At 44.7% G+C, this 22697-nt stretch overlaps 2 protein-coding genes across 5 annotated transcripts in view; one reads left to right on the top strand and one right to left on the bottom strand.

The window, feature by feature from the left end:
- Window positions 1-9326: 9326 nt before the first annotated feature.
- Window positions 9327-22603, top strand: HABP2 (hyaluronan binding protein 2). The gene is made up of 12 exons (XM_009325943.1): window positions 9327-9345; window positions 12213-12341; window positions 13478-13588; window positions 14037-14153; window positions 14547-14666; window positions 15663-15834; window positions 16275-16369; window positions 16499-16745; window positions 17620-17762; window positions 18112-18246; window positions 19753-19898; window positions 20798-22603. The coding sequence occupies exons 1-12, from the start codon at window positions 9327-9329 to the stop codon at window positions 20972-20974; spliced, it is 1611 nt and encodes a 536-aa protein (XP_009324218.1). The 3' UTR covers window positions 20975-22603.
- Window positions 22262-22697, bottom strand: part of NRAP (nebulin-related anchoring protein) — a 54486-nt gene continuing 54050 nt past the window's right edge. For all 4 annotated transcript variants that reach the window (XM_009325944.1, XM_009325945.1, XM_009325947.1 and 1 more), the window contains one exon: window positions 22262-22680. In XM_009325944.1, coding sequence (XP_009324219.1) covers window positions 22579-22680 — 102 coding nt within the window. In that variant the 3' untranslated portion in view covers window positions 22262-22578. The remainder of the gene's footprint in view (window positions 22681-22697) is intronic.

The raw sequence follows: 22697 nt of genomic DNA, 5'->3' as shown, positions 1-22697 counted from the left end.
TTTTTCTTAGCTAGTCCTGTTAGATTCATTCATTAGCTTTGACAATTCTAATCTGACTTTGCTCTAAATATTGCTATGGAAAATGTAGTGTATATCTCCCCCCGCCCCTGAAAATTCATTAACATTTCTAAAATGCAAAAGCAATTCTGCTGTCACTGAAAAGCAGCACGACAGAATATTCAGCAGGCTAGTTTTTAATAAAACATGTTTTTTCTTCATAATTAATATAACAAGGTTTTTTGGCTTTGCACTTGGCACGGATCCCAGAAAAAAAAGAGGGGAATGAGTCACCATGATGTGACCATTGCATGACAAACATGTTATGAGAGGACATTTTTGCCTTAATGATTTGTTCCAAAGAAAAAGTTACACTGAAATAGTTTGAATGAAAAAAGAATAGACTTTGCACTTTGCTGAAACCGTGGAAAACATTCTTAAATTCCTGTTTCCATCCTTTCCCAGAACTATCTATCTTCATCATTCTCATTTTTATTCGAATCTGGTTTTAGGAGATTTTGTAAGTAACACTCTGATTAATAAGTGTTATTGGTGAAATATAGCAGAAGTCAAATGCAGATTTAGGCCGTAGCTCGTATTAATTCAGCCAAAAGAGAACAGGAAAGCACTCGGACATTCATGGATCTGGTGGGTTTGGAGCAGGATGCTAAGGCAAAAATTTCCATTCAGTTCTTTCATATTACCTGAAGAGAAACTGATTTCACCTGCATGAATCCAAACTATTTCCATAAAAGGCAGGAAGCTGCATGATGGGTGCAAGTGAGAACAAAATTTGGTCCTTTATTTTATCATATATGATGCAACTGCACCAAAGATTATCTTCAGACATGACAGGTCTTCTCAAGTTGGGTTTGTCTGGGGTTTTTTAATTTTAATTACAGTAGGTCCTCATTGATACACACATCAGCATTGTATGAACAGCAGCTTTTGGAGAAATCAATATGCTTTTCCTCAGCAAGATACTGTAGTAGAAATGTGCCTGCCATAAGGTGTTGTACTGTTAAGTATTCCTTACTTTGCCAAAAAGAAATCCAAAGAGCTCTGCTGCAGCAGGTTTTATCGACATTCAGACACAGCAACTAAGCTGCCTATCCTCCCTGACTTGGTCTTGTATTCAAGCGACTTTTCTGAAATACACATAGATTTAAATGGTGTGCTTAAACATTGTGCTGAGTTGGGCTAGAGAAATCTGCAAGAGGACGAGACCAATTTGGGTCCCACAACACTCTGGTGATGGAGCTGCTCATACACCAACCTGCAGCTCCCATTTAACAACACTCTAAAGTGCTTCAGCACATGCTTGCAGGAAAAAAAAAAAGGTGATTTTTAAATCAGCAGATGTTCAGATCAGGCTTTTTTCCTTGTATCAGTGTTCCCTCCAAACTCAGCACCCCTGGCAGCAGAGAGGAAGAAATGCAGGAGTCAGAGAAGCAGAGGTGTGTCTTCACTGAATATTTTGGAACTTCAAAAAATTGATGTGTGCTTAGCTGTGATGGAAAGTGTTTTGAAGTCACAAGCCATGCCCAGTCCAATAACCAAGTGCACTTAGTAGCGGAAAGGGAAGGATTAAAGTCTCACATTAAGATCAAACAATTGCAAAGAAAACTTACATCAGTGCCTATCTCCTGGCTGGCCCCCAGCAGATGGGAAGCTGTTACCAGCAGTACAGGTCTTTCCTTGCCTCAGGTGCTTGGAGACCAACATTTCAGGGTGTCCCAAAGTGAACTCTGTCTGACATCTTTTTCTATCCACCGACGGATCTATTCGTGTGTTAAACTCCCACTTCTGCTCCCCTCACCTCTCTCCAGTGCTGCACCACTCACGTGAGGGCTTTATGCTCCATTGCGTCACGAACCGATCACTGCAAAGAGAGGTGAATGCTGTCAAGCCCATCTCAATTGGTGGCCCATCAGGTGTATTAATGCCCTTCTGCAGTGCTCGCCTAAATTTGCCTGATGCAGCAGGAAAGCAACAAAGCCTTGGGAGTGCCCCCAGCTAATTGTGCACCATGCTCTTAGAGAGGGAAGTGTTCCTCGCTGACCCCTGAAGGCAATCAGCTTATGCCCTGAAGCGTGCAGGTTGATATCCCTTGTAACTAAAGGGACTTAATGACTTTGCATAAGCTTTAAGTCTAGCAGTATAACCTGCATTCCCGGCACTAGCTGCAAAAGCGTTTGATAGTGCAGTGCACTTGTGTTAGTGTGACAAGGCTGGCTCCTGCAGACCCCATGAAACAGATTTTGTAGCTTCCCCTTGCTGTGGCATCCAAGGCTGACCCCATTTTCCACCTGGGAGCACAAGCACACCTCATCCACCAGTGAGCAACTTTAAAAACAGCCAGCTGCTACCAGGCCATCTCTCACAATGCAAAGATTAACTTGGAAACTTTGATCTCTTGGAAAACAGGAGCAGGTAACTCCTGTGCAGAGAACCAAACTGTTTTCAGCAGCACCTCCAGGGGCTGTTGCTTTTTTCCTGGATCCCTGTGGTTTTTGTATCAGGTGCTACCATGGGAAAGGTTCACAACTGAATAATCAGCCAAATAAAGGCTTTAAATGTAAACTTCTCTGGGTACCCAGGGACCAGTCGATAAGGAACATGCCATTTACTCTGAAGCACACATTGCTGTTCAGTGTGGAGACAGATGTCTTGCTAGCAGAGGTGAAGAACTCGGAGGTTTTGGTGGAATCCTTTCAGAGAATGGTTTCCCAGGCTAAAAATACAACGTGTTGCATGTGTGCTCCAGATGATAACATGCCCTGCTTTCATTATACTGCAGCCATGGCCTTGGCTGAGAAATACAATGTCATTGCTGGAAAAGCCACTTTCCCTTGAAGTTCAAAGACTGTCACTACCCAAGATGGTTGCAGGCAAAAATCTGGCCGATTGTAAGAGCATCAGAACTGTCGATTCCCTCCTCCTTTGGCAAGAAGCCCAGACAAAGGTTCCCACTGAGAGCTGTCAGCGGGATCAAGGGGTTCACTACGAAAAGGCAGTAGTTGTGTCTGCCCCCATGGCTTCTTCATGCCTTATGTCAGTCATGGATGGAAGTTGATCAAATATCCATCCTCGTTCTCCAGTTCATCCCCATCCGACCTCCTTCTCGGCTGCAAAGCTGTGACTGCACAGAAGAACAAATGAAAGGGGTAATATTTGTTTTTCTGCCATGGAGGCCACTTCGCGGCAAGTTGCGGGAGAATTTGTGTGACTTTTAGTGCAATTAAGTGAATAGGCCAATTCCTACCAATGCAGTCTAATGTTTGCACTCCTGTAGTGCTTTGTTGCAAAGTGTGTGTATGTGTAGAGGTAGTTTGCATCCCTCTTGCTAGGCTGTCACGTCAGCTTGAGTAGCTACACTGTATTCTCTGGAATTACTTCTGTTTTGCACACATGTAAATTCACAGTCTAACCCTGGGTTGTCGCCTTTGTGCTGCCTGTTTCTCCACCTGCTTTTGTGTTTTAATTATTCATTTTGATTGTAATAAGGGGTAGCAAAGGTACCTGAGACACAATAAACAGTTCAACTGCAGAATGCCCTTGGCAGCTGTAAATAATTTCCCTTGAATTTGGGGCTTTAGTCAGAAAGAATCGCCAGAGATTAACTGGACATTTTTGTCTGAGAAAGAGCTGTAGCAGTCTGTCCTGAGACCAAGAAAGCTCATGGTTCTGGCATTACTGTTTGAAATCTATTACATTTCATTAGACTCTCTTTCTTGAGGAGCTGAAATGGAAAAATGGAGAGTATCATGTATCTGCAGTGTTTAACCTTGGTACAAAGCCTAATTAGCAAAGTTTTGACAGTTATTTGGAGGAAGAGCTTTGGTGAAGTGCTAATCATTACAATGATGATGACAACAAAGGTCAGGTGAAATTAGGATATTTTGAATTTCAGCCATTTTTCCACCATTTTTTCTAGGAGCCCTATAAAGGTAATCGTCTCCACACTCAACAATGCACCGGTACCCATATAAAATGTCTCCCCCAGATTTTTTTTTTTTTTTGCAGGGTTTCTTTTTTATGAGCCTAAAGTAATAAAATTTAAAATTGCTCTCCGCAAATTCTTCCAGCTTCGTCCCCCGTCTCTGTGGACCTGCTATGAACAGGATCCAGCGATTTTATTCCCTCTTGAGAGAGCGCACAAAGTATCGGTGTCGAGCTGCAGCAAGGAGACTGTCTGGTGAAACCAGCCCCGCAGCCTAATTTCTTCTCTCCCCCCCGTAATTCCTTTTGTTTGAATCCTGCTCCTGGTTGGGCTCAGTATTGCACCTCGTCAGAAGGACAAGATCCTCCTCTGCTGGCCATGAGCAAATACGGCACTGCAGGCAGGAGGCCCTGCCTTCACTGCCCCTGCCTGCACCCCCTCCTGCAGCCCCCATCCTGCAGCCCCCCCACCCTGCAGCCCCTAACCTGTGCCCCTTTCTAACAGCTTCCTTCTGCATCCCACATCCCACATCTTGCATCCTACATCCCGCATCCTGCATCCCACATCCCCTCATGGCACGGAGGAAAGGGCGAGCTCAAGCGGGCAGGAGGGAAGGAGGCGAGTGCTTCTCCCTCCTCTGCTGCACACCATCACTCCCTTCATGCAAGGAGTCAAAAGGCTAAAACTTGGCCCTGTGCTGGCTAAAACGGGGGTGAAAATGCTTCAAAACCAGTGTGGTTTGGTGAGTGGTCCAATGGACCTTAGAAGGGAGAAGAAAAGTCTCCATGCTGTGAGGTCAGCTCTGCCTGGGTTTTTGTCCCCTGTGGCTCTGCTGCTGCAGCTTGCGACAGGCGCATGAGGGGAAAAAACTCCAGGACAAAGCGGGACACCGGAGCCTTACGGTAAAGATTGGGTTTAACTCTTGGACTCTCCATGCCGGGGCTCCAGGAGCTTTTGTTCCCAGTATCATTTGTACTGTGGCAGCAGGTAGAGGCTTTCATCCAAAATCAGGAATCAAAATTTGGGACTCAGCCACCCTAGAGTACAAGCCACTGCCTGCTCTGAAGGATGTTACTGGAAACCTGCACGTTTTATAGAGCACCAGTTTATTGCAAGAGACAGTTTAGGGTATCTGCCCTTTTGCAGTCAGCTCTGCCCATGGAGGAGTGCTTGGACGGGAGGGGTAGGTATGTGACCTGGAAAAGAAAGTAGAGTAGCAAAGTGCTAGGTCTCTCATCTTCTTTTCTTGGTGTGTGAGCCATCCCCTTGGGCCTAGTGAGACTATCAATCATCTCTGCTCTACAGCTGGGGGAAACTGAGGCACAGAAGAGCATGATGCAGTCACGTCCTGCACCTCACTCAGCCTGGGCTGAAACCCTCTGGCATTCCGGTGTGGTGCAAAGAGCTGCCCCGAATGCCAGGGCAGCCTCGCCGAGTCAAACCCTTCTGCCTCCAAACCCTTTCCAACCCCATCAGGCAAACAGCACAACAGGGCACCGTGGAGAGCTGGGGAAGGAGACGAAATGTTTCTTGCTTCATCCTGCTCCCGTTGCTGCTTCCTTGTTCTTTTTGCTTCATCTCTTCCTCCAGAAGAAAGGAGTACACTTGCAGGGTTTGTTTTGGTCTGTGTTTATGAATGAATGCTACCACTAATTGCAAATGGAGCAATTAGACCTTTTCCTGCTACAGTCTCCGTTGCATCCAGGGTCCGGCAAAGGATCTGACGAACCCTGTACCTGCACTCAAGAAACATACACACCAAGGGTGGAGCCTTTACAACCTTCTCATTTACTGTCATCTCTGCTCTTATTCAGGAGGGGCAATTGTGTGAGCGTGTGTGTCCTTCCAGCTGCAAAGGATTTAGTTCTGTATGTGTGTGGCTCACTTAAGTGCACCTGGAAAGGGGCTCCGCTGAGCAGTTCAGGGGACACCGCTCTCATTAAAGTCAGTGGGAAAGGGAGCGCTGGAGTGTCTGTTCTCCCTGGCTCAAACACAAGAGGGACGCAAATGTGCCTGAAGCAAAAACTCATTTATATATTCCAGATAATATTCGCAAATGTGAATTCTGAGCTTTTTTTGTCCTGTTTCTTATTCATTGCTTCTGATTCATCTGTTCTTAGTCACAACCAGTGTTAGCTGAGTATGTCTTTCTTCTATATACCATTTCTATATATAATGCACAACTAAACAGGGCATATATTTACAGTTAATCGTAGCAATGCATACGTGCACATAGTAATCATATGTTAGAGTGTGTGTATGTATACTGTCTTGATTATGAGTGTTAAATTGTTTGGAAATACGTTTTCTTCTGGCAAATCATGGGAGGGGTGAAGAATAGCAGCTCCAAATCTCCTTCTTTACACCAACTGTTAGCACATGTATTCTCATCATAGGCAGGTAATCCTGTCTGCAGCTGGGATTTAGAGTGAGAGGGAAAGCGAGCTGAAATCTTCACACAGGGGATGCATCCCGGTGTGGAGTCAGTGCATCTCCCTTCAGACAAGCCTCACTCACACTCTTCAAAGGCTGAGAGCTGTTTTCCTTCTTCTTCTGTTCCCTTTTGTCGCTTGCCCTTGATCATGAGCCGAACAGGAACAGCTGGAGCCCCACGTCGGAGGTCGGACACATGGCATTTCCTCACGGGAAGTGCCAGAAATGTTCTCCTCCATCCAAAGGCTGTTGACAGCCTTCCAGCTCGGAGGTCCAGATCCCACTGGCTGCACCAGGTGCAGGCTCCCGGGCCGTGCCGCGCTGCCCAAACTCTGGTCTGCCCTGCCCGAGCACATCCCAGCCTCCTGCTTTGGCAGCCGGCTGGAGCATGGCCTCTGTCCGTATCTCAGAGGAGTTAGATAAATAGTCAGTGTGCAGTCACTTAATAAGCAAAGAGGCAATTTAACTTTTTTCCCAAAGCACACCTGCCCAGTGACTTGGGCTGGATGCTCAGAAAAGCCAGAGCTCCCACGTGGGTTGTTGGGAACAGTGGGAGTTTTAAGACATTTTGTTAGACATTTTGAAAAAGCTCTTAAAATCCAGCCCAGTTAGCTCCAAAGTGGGTAACGAGCTTATCTGGATGTCCAGCACTGGGGGCAAACAGAAACTTTGTGCCGTAAGCCAAGCTCCGCACTAGCTTTTGTTTTTCCAGAAACTGACACTCTGCCCTTTTTTATCTATTGCAGGCTTCCCATTTCTTCTTCCTGGCCGACCTGCTGAATGGTAAGTGGTTTCCATTCCTTCATTTTGACTTCTGCATACAAAACTGAGAGGCTGGTGACCTGGTCCATCAAGAGCCTTCGCTAGTGCCCAGCGCTGGGTTTTACTAACTTCATGCACAGCTTTGCTGAGCTTAAACTAAGGCCTGTGATCAAGTAGAAAGTCTGTTTGACTTTGGACAAGTAATATGGTAAGCACTTTCAGACGTCCACATGTGCTCTGTGTCAGTGCAGGAGACAACGCTTCATCGGGTGCCAGCCAGGAACGTGTCAGGCACACTGGAGCCCAAAACAGAGGCACAACAGCGGTACCAATTTGAAGCTGATCATGGGGTACTCCTAGACTGCACCTGCAATTCACAGCTCTTTCCCAAGCCAGGACTTTCTGCTACTCTGTGGCCTTGTGTGCTCAACACAACTTTGGGGACCCATGGGTGACACAGTGGGTCATGGGCTGGAGAAGAATGGGTGGTGGGCTGCAAACCTCACAGAAGGATAAGCAAAGAGTCTATCTGTGCGTGCAAATTGAGGGTCAAATAAATGACTTCCACAGCATGCAACTAACTGTGGAACTTATTTCCGCAAGGTTTTGTCCAAAGTGCAAGGAAATTCAAAAAGTGTTTATAAGCTCATGCAAGTAAAAATTATTGAAAGTTATGTAGCATAAAGATGTTAATAAGAGAAAAGCTGTGATGAATGTGGTGTGAGGATCTGTAGATATTGTGTGAGGATTTTTACATCCTTTTGCAGCCTACTTGGTCCACGTAGAGGATTATGGTTTTATTGCTAAGTTTAGTATTTTTGTGGGTAAGCCCTGCTCCTCCTTTTCTTGATTTCAGTGACTCTTAGGTCTGAGTTTGTAATTTATAGCTAATAAAGTATTAAATTAATTTTGCTCTTTTTCCTGCAAAAAAAAGAGTGTGGTTTTTACTATGCACTCATTATTCAGCCACATTCCTGTTCATTCCAGTGGCGTTTTGGCTTCCAGGTCAAACCTGCGAGTCCAGCAGCCTTGTAGCTCATACAGCACTGCTTCTTTACCCAAATCAATTTTGCTCTTCTAACATGATGTGTGTGGAAAACAAATTTCCAAATAATTCGTGGATCTGAGCTCAGTATTTAGCTTCTGCAAGTATTTGACCACAGAGCCATGCACGTGGCTTCAGGCTTTACACACAAGCCTTGTGTAAACTGGCTGATTTGCTTTTCAGTGGTGGAGCTTTCACAGTTTCTTAATTCATTCCCTCTCCCTATGCTTTATGGTCCTTACCTCTGTCCCTCCACTGTCCCTGCAATCTCCCGCTCCCTATCCTCCTGCGAGTCCCCGCTCCTTCAGCCATCATCGGCCACCTTCACCCAGTGCCCATCCCTCTAAGGAAAAGGCACTGCAAAACTGCTTTTAAGTAACAGCCACAAAGCTATTTGAAAGGCTTGCTGCTCTCACTTCTTTTGCAATTTCTTTCTGAAGCCGCAGATACTCCCAGCCACAGCCCACGTGGAAAGGAGGAAATACCCTGAGGTCTCATCTCTGCAGAATTAAATGGGGGACATCTCATTATTTAAAATACAGTCAGGATGTCAGCCTCATAAAAATAACACTACATTATTCTCAGAGCTGGAGACAAAAAGTATTTAGAAAGGTGGCAGGAAAACTCATCCTGCTTGAATTAGGCCAAATTTCAGTCAATCCCCAGAGGTTCAGAGAGCTTGAATAAACGCTGGGTACTTTCTGGCACTCTTGATGCGTGTTGGCAATAGGCTTTAACTTTGCACATCACTCATCTTGACAACTGCAGTCCAACAAAGTTACCTCGCAATTCAGGTCACTCGATGGCATCCTAATGCATCACTTTCCCACTCAGAACATTAGTCATGACTTGATCCAGCGAAGGTTTTGAAAACAGTGTGACTGCCGGCATTGGGGTATCTGTTCTCTCCATAAGAGAGAGCCCGTGTAAGCTAATGAACAAGGGGATATTGATCAGAAATCCATCGCTTGATTGACAGGTCTTGGCAATGTGAAAAACTGCAGATGAAAGCTTGAACAGTTTAAAAGATCACCCAGACCTCAAAGCTGATTTGAAGCTTTAAAAGTCAATCTCTGCCTATCAATTATGGGGGGATTTTTTTGTACTACACAGAGGAAAGTTATTCTTTGAAAATTTGCATGCAGGATGTCTAATTTAATTTCATGTAATAGTCACATTTCAGTGACAAATGTCAGATCACTGCTTTTTTTAAGCATGTTAAGGTTTTCCAGCACTTATGAAGAATGAACACTCTGATTTAGTAATACGTTTAAATCAACCAGTGTATCAGACTTTGTGTGTTAATTATGTGCTCAGATAAAAAAAACTGTTGTTTTTGCTTTACTAAACCTATGGCTTGTTATGAATAATTAAAAAAATGGAATGGGAGCACTTCTTAAATAAGAGATGTGGAAGCCAAATAGTTATTTAGTGTCGAAGCAATGATAAAAAAGAAGACATCTTTTAGTTTGATGTCATGTACCCAAGCCAGGGTTTTCTGTTCTTTGTTTTTCACTGCTTTGTGCGGCTGGGGAGGACACGGAGCAGCTGGGAGATGGGAAGCATCACTCACGTGACCCATAGAAGCTATTTCTGTTACACAGTTTCATAAAGAGGGATGTAGATGGAGAAAGCAGGGAAGCTGGTGATTTCTCGGATCGGCTGCACTCTCATGTCACCTTGGCTGGTCTCCTGGCCAGGCAGCTCAGCGCCCTGACTCCCACTATTCACACGGGGGGCCAGCGTACCCAAAAGGGTTTGCTGATGTTTTCCGAGCCCTTTCTGCATGTGCCCTTAACTCAACGGCTTGGTCATAAAGTCCCACTTAATGGCAATTGCCAGCCCATGAGGGGGTTGCTCGGTGCTGCCCACTCAACCTCAGCCCTGGCCACCTGGAAGTGCCCTCCTCAAGGGCTGCCGGGTGCCAACCTGGCCTCAGGTGTGCATTAGCCTGTCCCAAATCTGCCCGGGGTCATCTGCCCCATCAGTGCAAACAGGGGTTTGTGCTCCTCCACCTCGCAGAGCCGCCAGAAGCAGACGTCCTGCAAAACATGAATTGCATCTTGGTCAACTTGGGTTTTACTGCAGAGATGCACTTAAAATAGTTCATAATGGGTCAACAAGTAATTTCATAAGTGTTGTTAATAAATGATTAATCCATTGCTAAGAAATTATGCCAATGTAACAAACTGAAGTGACAGTATCATCATTTCTTAACACCATACTTACACTGAGCAGTTGGTCTAAAAATCATGGTAGATGCTTCTACAATGGCTTAGCTATTTGTGCTCATTTGGAGCACTTGTTTTCCCTCTGTCGACTCAAGAGAGTCCTCACCAGCCTCTCTAAAGCATGCTGGGCGTGTTTGTAGTCTGCTTTTGGCAGCCGTAACTCCCCTGTTCATCCTTCATAAATTTTAACAGGTATATCTTTTCTATATAAAGGGCTACCTTTCAGAATACTTCTTTAAAGCATCTGTGGAATAAAAGCCAACATTCCCCACTAAGATTTTGAAAATAAACAGGGGAAACAAAATCAGACTCCTTCAGACAATTCCCTCAAACTCAAGTCCGCTTGCAAAATCTCCCCTCCGACAAAGTGAGCTTGCAGGCTGCATTTCAGGCAAAACCCTCTTTTTGTTTTCCTTTCTTAACTACATCACATTAAATTTAATTTTGTTCACTGTAGACAATGTCCTTATCTTCCAGCGAGATCCTTCTGTTCCTCAGCAAGGCACACACTTCTGCAACACTTGCACACTGTCGAGACTCAGCTCCTGTGGAAATAATGAGCTGAGGAAAAGGAGTCTTGACTTGACATGGCAATAAATGACCTGAAACTTTCCTCTTTTTTTTTTTTTTTTTGGTGAGAAACGAGAGTTGGCATGTAGGAAAAAAAAGAAGAAAAAAAGATGGTTCTATTTTAATATGAAATATAAAACACCCATTGTACAAAAGTGGAATTTCTTTTTTTTTTTCCAGAAGCAAAGAAAGAATAAAGATAAAGGCTGCAAGCGAATGAATGAGGAGAGAAAACTAAGATAATGCAGTTGATAATCAGTTCAAGGCAGAGCATTATCCATGGGGCCATTGGTCCGGCCCTAGGGGAGAGCTTTTTAAAATGTCTCTGTACGAAGCTTAGCTTTGCTCATTACCATAGCTTGTCTTTGAAACACCGGAGTGCCTTCCACCGGCAGCAGCCATACCTGTGCAAGGAGCTGCCAGCCCGCTTTAATCAGCCGGCCCCCCCAAACGCAGGCAGGCAAAGCTGCAGGTCCCGCCGGCGACAGGCTCCCAGGGAGGATGCTGGCTGCCGGGAGGCTGCAGGCTCCACTGAGACAAGGATGGGCTTTTCAGCACGTGTCTGCTGTGCCAGGCCCTCGCTCCTCAAAAGGGGTTTTGTGGACAGGGAGCCACATAAGTGTGCAGGTGCCTCGGGCCCTCGCTCCCCTCTGGTTTCCCTCGAAATGGGTTTCTGTGTCCCCACACGCAGCAGGCACCTGTGCACCAGTGAAGGTCTTGCCTCACGCTGCAGCAGCGGTGATGCTGGTGATCCAAGCAGCTGCAGAAAGAAAACCCCTTCTTGTAGGAATCCAGATCTCCTTTTCTCACTGTGCTGGCAAGAGCCATCAGCATCTCCCCTGGCTGTGGTGCTGCACAGGGGCCTTGTGCCCATGCCTGCAGAGCCCCCCCACTCGTGACCCTTCCGGGGCGTCCCAGCTGCCACCGCAGGAGCCGGCTGAGCAGCCAGAGCCCCAGCGCCCTGCAGGAGCAGCAGCGAGGGCAGAGCTGGGGCCAGCGGTGCCCAGGGGTGGCCATGCCGGGCGCTGGGTGAGCTCTGCCCACGCTAAGGAAGACCTGAACGGCACCTTTGGTCCTCAGGATGACGCAATCTCTAGACCCACTGACATCCCAAATGAGCTGAAGGAGAAAAGGACTGTCCATCCCAGGGAATAAATTCTTACATACCTTCTCTGCTTCTAGAAGTTTTAATTCCTCTCTTCTTCTACCCTCTTCTCACCCCTCCCTGCAGATGAGGCTGACGACTACGAGTACTACGATGAGTACACACAAATGGAGCAGGATCCTTTCCGCCAGCAGCAGCCCTCAGAGGACCCTGACTGGTTTGAGGCATATTTTGGCTACAGCGATACCAGAAAAGGTACCTCTGAGGGGTGGGCAGGTAGGCAAGGAAGGGGTAAAATCCCAACCCTGCGCCTGCAGTGTGAGCATGGCAGGCCTCGGCTGCCAGCCTGCTCTCAAAATGCCTGCATCAAAGGGATGAGTTAGGAGGATTGTTTGCAGTGTTCTCCTTTGTATTTCTCTTGTAAGGAGCCTGTGTTTTATCTCTGGGTTTCACAGGATGGATTCTGATCATGCAGAACATTTCTGATTGCTACTACAAAAAAGCACAGTCTTATTTGCCTATAGACACTGTAAGATGTAATTGCTGTTTTCATGGGATATATGTTCTGTATTTATGCTGGGAACCAAATGCAGAGCAGGTTTCCTTTTTTTTTTTCTTTTTTCTCAGTTGCAGAGTTTTTTCTTTTCTTTTCTTTTTCTGTTTTGCCAAACTTCTGGAGAGCAGGAAAGAATCCTTGAGATTGCTCAGGGAACACAAAAGGACAGACAGGGAAGTTGCCTGTAACATCCCCTGGGTTATCCCCTGGTACAAAGAAAGCAGAGCTGGTATGCGGCTGTCCCCAACACCAATTGCTCCTGGCAGCCTGGACTGGAGCGGAGACGTTGAGCGTGGTGTAAGGAGCGGCACTCAGGTGACTCTCATGAGGTGCCTGCTCCCTTGCAGCAATAGCCACCCAGGGGTATTATACAGTATAATGGTGGTGGATGGCTTTTCCAGGGGAGATTTAGTGCCACATCATTGCAACCAGGGCAATGCCAAATCCAGACCCCTCCACACTAAGTGTATGAAAGCAGATGCCCAGGGCCAGCTCTGGCTCTTAAGGCACCTGCTTCTGCTCCTGCCATAGAAGCAAATCTGACCCTGAGCAAAGGAAGGGACTTGCCCCATTACAGCTCCATCGTAGACATGGCAAAGGGAGCTGAGGAGCTCCAGACCCAAAGCCGCAAGCTGTTACAGCTTGCAATAGGCTCTGCAGCAATTCATAGCTGCTCCTGCAGCTGATGAGCTGATGCATAAATGTGGTACCTGTTACACAGGATGCTCTGGCCAGGAAGGCAGCCTTCTGCAGCCAGAAAACGTGAGAATAAAAAGCAGGTGATGGAGGTGGAGAAGCTGAAAGTTAAACTAACAGATCTCCATCCTTACCCTAGCAGACCCATGCTCCTCCAGCCCCTGCAAGAACAACGGTAGGTGTGAAAACAGAGGAAGAAGCTTCAGCTGTCTCTGCCCCAAGCCGTATGCTGGGACTACGTGCGAGAAAGGTAATTCTTCTGCTAACTTACACTCCTGATTTTGGCAACTAATGTTATTGTTACAGCTCTGTCAATAGAATTAGGGCATTATAAACACACTGTTTGCTGGGGTGAGGGTTTTGACAGCCCACCACAGTCATGTTCATAGGTCTCACGCTTAGCTCCTTGTCCAGACCAAAGTCTGTCTAAAGTGGTATCCAGTAAAATAGGCTTTAGGTGTGCAGAAAGCACTCCTATATCCCCTGCCAGGTGGGCAATGGTGAGCTGCTCATCGGTCCTGCGGATTTTTTCCCATAGATAATCTGAACAAGAAGGGAAATCCCAAGTCCACACCAGACAGATGAAAGCCTCCTCAGAGCATCAGGGGAAAGCGTGTCTTCCCATGATCCTTGCGAGGGCACAGCTCTTGTGCATACACAAATGCTGATGGAGAACCTTGTGTCCCTTTTTTCCACAGTGAAGGACATGTGTTTGGAGAAGAGGTGCCGCGGGGGAGACTGCCTGATTACATTAACCCCACCTTATTTTCAGTGCAGCTGCAATCACCCCTACATGATGCCCGACTGCCAACAAGGTGAGCACAGCCCCATCAGAAAAGGCTTCTGCTTAGCGGGGCACAGAGTGAATTGCGGTGGGGACAGCACAGCAAGGTCGCCTCAGCACAGACGGTCAGCAGTGGGACATTACATGCGGCCCACCACAGAGGGTGGTCCTGCCCTGGTCATTCAGCCTGAGTCTGCTATGGCTCCCATCCGTGGGGCTGGTCAGTGATGAGTCATGCTTGATTTACAGGGTGGTGGTTCACTCACTGGTGAGACCCCCAGCAGTAAGTGTTTTTCAAGAGTTCATAAGGACTTGAAACCAACAGGCTAAGTGGGAGCTCTCCCCAGTTTCCATCGGGCATGCAAGTGGCTGTATCACATTCAAGCAGAGTGACAAGGCTGTTCTGTGTTTTCCGTGTTGCCAGCATCTTCACCGTGCAGACCAAACCCGTGCAAAAATGGAGGTACCTGCATACGGCACAGAATCAGATCGAAATTCACCTGCAAGTGCCCCGAACCTTTCAGAGGGAGATTCTGTGAGATCGGTATGTCACAGCTCCAGGGGAGAGGGTAGGGGTGAAGCCTCCAGCCAGCCAAGGGCTGGCTTCACCCTGCAGTCAGACTTATTGATGCCGTCATCGCACCAAGTACCTGACTGCACCCAGGGCACTGGCCTGCTCAGGGACAGTGTCGGAGGAAGAGGCTGACTTCTGCAGCCATCATCAGCAAAGGGCCTCAAAACAGTTCCCATAATGATGTTTTCTAAGTGTGCTTCTGCAAGGTCCCACTGTTATATAATGAGCGAGCACACATTGCCCAGAGGTTGCACATGTCCCATGGAGAAGAAACGTTGGGCTTTCCTTAAACAGCCGAAAGCTGATGTAGTGAAGATTCATGTCCAGTTGCCTGTGACTCCCCAGGCTGGGAGGACAGCCACTGACACACAGATGGGTGGCCAAGGGCATGGGATTACCTCAGCCTGCATGGAGAGCCTTCTGCCTCTGCAGCACCACCATGGGCACCACACCCCACACATGTTTCCAAGGAGAAGGATTTGTTTCTTTCTCTTTTAAAAGTTGATTGTACTTCAAACTCCATGTACCACTACCTGCTCCATACTGCAGGTGACTTTTCCTCCACCTCACCTACAGGTTAGGTTCACAACCCCACAACTTTCCTTTTGGCACATCCATTGTCCTAGCATGATAGCAGCTCTGTGCCCACTTCTGTCTAATCCTGCCGATACCATTTCTTGCCCAGAACTGATGGAGAGATTCTGCTTTGGCATTAAGACACCTCTTAGCTGCTAGGTCTTTACCCTGCAAAGAGGTTTCAGGCATTTGAAGTCAATCAAGCTTCAAGCTGGACAGATGTTGGGACATAACTCTTATTTCTGGCCTATGTAGGATAAGGGATATCATTGCATGACCCAGTAGGTCCTTCTGATCCTCCATAAAATGAACGTAGGGCAAGGAAGAGGAACCACTTTGGACAAGGAACAACACAAAAGTCATTTTCATATCAGCATTGTCTTCTTACAGGACTGGATGATTGTTATGAAGAGGCCTCCTCTACGTACAGAGGAAGAGTGAACCAAGCAGTGAATGGCAAGACCTGCCTGCACTGGAATTCCCATATTCTCTTGGACTACCCTATTAATGCCTTTATGGAGGATGCTAACTCTTACGGCATTGGTGAACATAACTTCTGCAGGTAATATTTTGAAGAAGGAACTGTAGAGGTCTATATCAAAGAAAGCACTGAGGACAAACCGCTCATGAATTTGGCAAACTGATGGTGTTAAGATCTCGCATCTTTCTAGGCACTGCCTGTCTATAAAATACCAGGATGTTAGAGGTGTATTCCCTAAGTCACTGTACTGATGTGAGGCTTCCAGAAGCAGCCCTCATTTCCCCGAATCAGTCCCTCATTTTTCTTAGGGTTAAGATAGGTATGGGGATAGTAAAATGGCAGAAGTCCCACTCCCTCATCTCAGGTGTCTTCTTTGTCAAATCTTATGAAAGAGTACCTTTGGAAGTTTAGCTGTCATATGGGAGCATGAGGCTGCTCCCCTAAGCATCCTTAGCTCCTGTGCTGGTTTTGTGGAGATTTCCCCATTCCCATGGGCTGATGCTCTCAACTGTTCCCTTCAGGAATCCCGATGAGGATGAAAAACCCTGGTGCTACATCAGAAAAAATCACAAAGTGGAATGGGACTTCTGTGATGTTTCACCCTGCTCAGGAACAGGTAAAGAATTAGAAGTGAGCTGTTTGGCAGCGTGTAGGTGCTCCAGAGCAGCAGGTGACCCCCTGTTACTTAACTCCTCCGGTCTGATATTATCTCTGCATTATACATCTGCTGTCTCTTCTAATGCAGCTGAAGAGAGCCCATGGCCAACAGACAGCCCAACAGACCCACCTGTATCAAATGAAATATTCGAAACATGTGGACAACCAGAAATTCAAAGGACACTCAAGAGGATCTATGGTGGAGCTAAGACTACAGCTGGCAAACATCCCTGGATGGCATCTCTGCAGATAAAGACTTCAAAAAGGAGCAGACATTTCTGTGGTGGAGTGCTAATTAAAGCATGCTGGGTTCTTACTGCTGGGCACTGCATTGAGTATGTGCATGTCCTATGCCTAGGGTAGATAAACGTATAAAAATCAGGATGGTTATTAAAGACAGTTTGGAATCCAAATTATTTGCAATCCAAATGATTGCTGGGAATCAAATTGAAAGGAAAACATATATGTGAAAAAATGAACACATACATGAAAATATAGATGTACTTAAAATTGGTGTTTGCTGGAATAACAAACTAAACTTATCCCCCACTCACCTAAAATAAGTTAAAATAGTTGTGTGAGAGGAAAAAAGGAAGAATGTAACATAGTTTTGCAATGTATGAAAGAAGGACTCCATGAAAACCTCAGGGGATATTGGGATACCATAAGCAACATCATATATTGCATCATAATTAAGATCTCCACAACAGCCAAAATATTTCACTTTCAATTGTTTATGTGCCAGCTAGCTTAGAATATGACATTTCCTTCAACATTTTTGTTGAACAGGTTGGAAACCACTATCCTTGGAAATTAGTAAATTACACACTGGAGATTATTCCAGCACAGATGATTTTAAGTATGCCCAGACAATGGCAAGCAATTGTACTCCCATGGCTCTGTGAGTTACCACTCATCATCACAGCCACAGTAACAGACTGTGTGCACACTGCTACTCTGCCCCAAAATGCAAAGAAAAGAGTATTCATGCAGCTTTAAATCATTTTATTTCATCACTGCAACAAGTTAAGAGCATATGTATTGTCCACCACCACCACTTCCCTGACTAAGCTCTCCTATAACAATCTTAGGAAATCTGGCCATGCTCTACAACAGGAAGCAATATTTTGACTTCCAGATACCAAAGATGCAGGTTTTCACCAACACTGATAGACAATGTCTGCATGTAATTTACTGGTTTTTTTGCAGCCAACCAGCAGAAAATCTCCAAGTAGCCCTTGGAAAGCAAGACCTCAAGAAGAGAGAGCATCAAGAGCAAATATTTGATGTGGAGAAGATCATCGTACATTACAAATACATACAGAAGGACGATGTCCCACACAATGATATTGGTAAATCCCTTTTATTGAGTATTCATGTGGCTCACCTCCAACCTCAGTTGCTTGAAGCGCCTCTCTCCAACTAAAGTCAGTGTAAAATTCCCATTGAGAATATATTCTGGAAATAATTAGGCTAAATTGTGGTTTAGACCCATTTGAATCTTTGGGATGTGAATTGTGATGGGCAGGCAGAAGTCACTGGTGGGAGGAGGTAAAAAAATAGGGGCAGGTCCAGCATGTAGTGCAAGTAGGATGTCAGGTGTATGCAGCTTTGTAGAGGGTTGAGTCACAGACTGACAATGATGGTTAGGGATTAAAATTAGCTACAAATACTTTTTGTTGTTGTTTATCTTCTCTCCAGCCCTACTTAAATTGAAGCCAGTTGATGGTCACTGTGCAGTGGAAACGAAGTATGTGAAAACAGCATGTCTGCCTAATTTCTTCCTTCCTGTTGGGACTGACTGCTTCATTTCTGGATGGGGCACAACAGAGACAGGTATTTATGGGCTAGCTGGATTTTGGTGGGTACTTCCATGGCAAGGTGGGCTGGTACTTTCAGTAGCAATTGCCAGACCCAAATGTAGACCTAGGCACTTAGTGAAACCAAGACATGGAATTCAAAACTAAGGACAGCAAAACCCTGCCCTGGAAATTACTCATTAGCAGAAATCTCCAACTGCTAGACCAACCAAACCTTTCAGAGTTCTGAAAAAATCCCCGATGCATTTTTTTTTGCTTATCACCTGACACACCATGTCATGGTTTCATCTGAAGCCAGCAATAGAAGCAAGAAGGTATCAAGAGAGAGGCTATTGTATAGTTTGTGTGTTTCAAGACAGGACCAAGAAAGATGGGAACTTTCACGTGGTTTTCCAGCCCATTGGGTCAGATAAAGCTTTTCAGAAGCAGCATCTGGATCTTCAGATGCGCTGAAAAATAAAAAAAATCCAAAGCTTTTCAAATTCAACCAGCTCTATCCAAAACCTTTCTTGCCCGCAGTAAATCCTAAGGGGAGAAATTACTATGCTTAAAAAAAGATAATGGCAATTTTCTGAAAAATGCATTTTCTCATGTTCTGATTGATGTGTTGCTGTAAAGCAACCACAGAAGGAAAATGTGTCATTGAGGCTGCAGTAGGTGTCCTAGTGCTTTGTGACTGATACAGCCTGATGCGATACATAGGACCAAATTTTCCCTTCTGATGTAATTCTCATTGAAGTCCACAAGAGACAAGCGTGTTCATTTGATCAGAATGCACCAACAGAATTTAATGGACATTTTTTAAAAGGTCCAAATAAAAAGTCTCTCTTAAAAAGGGTGCGGGGAAAATTTTTTTTTCCCCAACAAAGAATATCAAGTACCCTGTACGTGTTCAAACTAGATGGCTCCTTCTTTGAGCAGAGCTATTATTAGCATTTCAGGAAATCACTGCAGAAATGGAATATTTCCTGAAACTCAAGCAGAACCAAACTTATAAACCACCTTTAATTATCTACAGATGCAGTGCTTTGAAACTCTGGCTATTGCCTTTAGATGTCAAGTTATGTCTTTAGATTCACTATAACTAATCATTGCCCTTAAATATTGTATGATTTTCAGCTTTCAACTGTTTCATTAGCCTGCGTGTTAAAACATCTAATGGCACCAGTCTGAGAAGTGCTGAGCAGCTCCAAGTCCCGTTGGGACCCACGGGACCTGCAGACAACCAGCACCTTTGAAAAGCTGGATTACATGGGTAGAGCTGGCCGGACCCAAATTCTGAATACCTGACTTTGCTTTTGTTCAGGCAACAACTCGGTGTCCTGAGTGAAGCTTCCAGGCTCCAACTCTAACCCTTATCATTTCAGATAGATACTTCGTTTCTTCCCAGGCTAGCCCATGCATCCCCCCTGCTCTTCCCCTTTCCTATCCAAATGGCAAGCAAGCTCCTATTTTGAACAAAGACAACATGTAACAGGATTGGGAGGAAGGTGACGCCATTTTTTTGGTGCACATCCTGTAGATGAAGTATCCCGTCAGCTGTTAGATGCCAATGTCAAGCTGATTTCGCAAAGGAAATGCAATGCACCCAGATCATACGATCACATACTGGATGAAAGCATGTTTTGTGCAGGAAATCTTCAGAGACCCAGAGCCGATTCTTGTCAGGTCTGTTGCTTTTTCTGTATTTGAACACTAATTTTTTGTGTAAATAGTCAGGCTGCGCAGAGTAATAGCTTTGGCAGGGTGCTGCACATGTATCTTTTTCTCCCATCAGTGTATTTCAACAGCCATCGTCTTTCTTCAGTACAGTTTGAGATGTATATCCCTAGAGCTAATGTTGTCACTGTCAGCCACAGGCAGATCTATGGAAGCTAGAGACTAGCCTGGGAAGTTTGGCTTCTGAGGCAGTTTGTCATAATAACCTGAAAACTTGCCTTTTTTCTCTCAAATTTATTATGGCCTCTGCCATGAGCACCAATTCTAATCTGATTTTCACTATCAGAGCTAAGACTTGCAGGGAAAGTCAGGACTGATATTTCTTTTCATTACAGCTAGTGCAAATGTGAAGCAAGTTCATATTTATACTGTTGTAAGATAGGGCAGAGTTTGACAATGCTTCCTGAGGTGCAAACTACCACTGCAAGCATACTTTGCAATAGAAATCACCAATAAAACAAAAAATGAGACCAACCAGCTCAGAATAAAGTTCTTTTGAGGGGTGTGGGAGAGATCCAGTGCTTTCATTTATGCCAAGGATCACACCTTTACTTTTCTGAGCTCAGGCTCTGTATGTCTGATAATTTCATGCCTGGGAAATTGCATGTGACCTTGTCAGATATATGTCACAGACTTGAACAAACAAAAACTTACATCCAAAGAGTTTGGTATCATTTGACCTGGTTCCAGAACTGCAAGCCTATTCAGGAACCGAGCGGCATCTGATGGTACAAACCATAGGAAAAAAACATCATTACAGCTTCAAAGTCTTACGATGGGAGAGGAGCATTCTTATTTTGGTTAACATTTTGCTTCATGTTTTGAACATGTGTGCTTTTTCTCATCAGGGAGACTCCGGAAGCCCACTAACTTGTGTAGAAAATGGCTCCTACTATGTGTATGGCCTTGTGAGCTGGGGTGATGGCTGTGGGTTAAAAAACAAGCCAGGAGTTTATACTCAGGTGACAACATTTCTCAGTTGGATTAAATCCAAAATTCGGTCTGAGTCAAGGTCACTTCATTAGGAGACAGCTTTGGAATGACAAATGGTAAGCTTGAGATATTTACTTATTTTTATCATTTCCCCAAATGCCTTCTCTTCAACCAAAAACGTTATTGATATTTCGTCATGGCCTACATGGGGCATCCTTCATCACCATCTTGAAAATAGCCTTAGAGCGTTTGCTAGAATGTCAGTGACAGTTTTCCTGTTGGGGTCTTTGAAATAAGCCCACATTTTGTAGGCAAAACAGATCAGAAAGCAAAGCAGCTCCAGTTCTTCCCCAAATCAATCAGAACCACACTTGCCAATATTTCCAGTTTTGCTTTTCAAGCCCTGAAAATTCTGCAGGCTCAGCTGCTGCCACCCTTTCCCTCTTACCCTCATGCCCCTGGCTAAGGTGTGTTTTTTCTGCACTCATCGGACCCTGACACCTCAAAGCTATTGGTGTGCGCTCCTAAAGCCAGTGCCGTTTTTCACATACATAAAAATCATCATGTACCTATGTTTTCAAGACTGCGGTCATTGGAATTATCTGAGGAGGGAGGATCAGGCAGGAGAAGTATTTTTAAAAGCATATCTGTAGGGCAAATAACCACAAATTCCATCAGTGATGCATTCCAGATTAAAAAAGCAAAAAAATTCACTATTAGAATTAGCCACTTTATTCCTGATTAGAGGATAATTACTTATTATGCTCCAGATCTACAATGGTATATATGGGCTTAACTTCAATTCATACCAGTGAGATGTAGGGGATATTAAATACCATTTAAAAAATGGGTCTAAAGCTGTTGGATAATTCTTGGGTTTTCACAAGTTTTGCAAGTCAAATTGTATATTTTTCCCAACGATTCTGCAACCCTATACAGAAATTTGAAAAACAGGATATTGGTATTAAATCAGGATATAAAGAATAGACATGTTTGTGAAGAGTCAATTTTTTAAAATAGTAATGTCCGTTTCATCTGAATTCCGGGGTTTACAACCTTCTCTAAGCAGTTACCTAATCTATCAATAGCTGCCCCTATTGCCATATTTTCTAACAAACTAATTCTGATTTTTTGCTTTGGAAGATTTGAAAAAGACTGAAGAACTAATTGTGATCTGAGTACATCCTGTTAATCAAGAACAAATTCTCTGATGTCTGCTAAAAGGCATGCCCTTGGTTAGTCAATGATAACTTTGCTTCCACTGGCCTTTGTCTTGTTCATCTGTTAAACCACCTGAATCACGCTTTTGTATTCTGTTAGGTCAATGGTGCCAATAATCCAAGAACATAAAAATCTCCAAAGATTACAAGTATGGAATAAGATTCATCTGATTTATTCATTACAAATTATTTTATATTCTACCAATCAGGTTCATTCATCTGTAGTATAAAGCTGAGCCTGCCAGTCACCTACTACTAATTTCATTTACAGCTTTTAATAAATATCAGATTCTGTAATACATACAGTGATAAAATATCCACACAAAAATAGAAAGATGTTATAAATGCAATGTTTAGGCTGCTTTTTAAAACAAAAAGTTCTTAGATGCTTTCTGTTGTTCTTCCCAGAAAACTGGAAAAGCTACAGGATTTGCAGGACAAGATGAAAATCTATTTGTGTTATGTCATGTTTCTGTTTACTTCTGATACAGCTGCATTTTCCTTCTCTTGACTTGCAGAATTTCTGAAGCATCAGGGTTGACTGTGACCTGCTGAGATCCTTCCGTCTCCAACTGGTCCTGTTAAATCAAGCCCA

The sequence above is a fragment of the Pygoscelis adeliae genome, unplaced genomic scaffold, assembly GCF_000699105.1.
Source record: "Pygoscelis adeliae isolate BGI_AS28 unplaced genomic scaffold, ASM69910v1 Scaffold4, whole genome shotgun sequence".
Lineage (NCBI taxonomy): Eukaryota > Metazoa > Chordata > Aves > Sphenisciformes > Spheniscidae > Pygoscelis > Pygoscelis adeliae.
This window is presented reverse-complemented; position numbering and strand designations above follow the sequence as displayed.

Excerpts from the sequence above, each read along its gene's own strand:
- HABP2 (XM_009325943.1), top strand. Across the intron at positions 17,763-18,111 it reads TGTCCCACACAATGATATTG|CCCTACTTAAATTGAAGCCA; the intron begins GTAAATCCCTTT and ends TCTTCTCTCCAG. Across the intron at positions 18,247-19,752 it reads ATGGGGCACAACAGAGACAG|ATGAAGTATCCCGTCAGCTG; the intron begins GTATTTATGGGC and ends CACATCCTGTAG.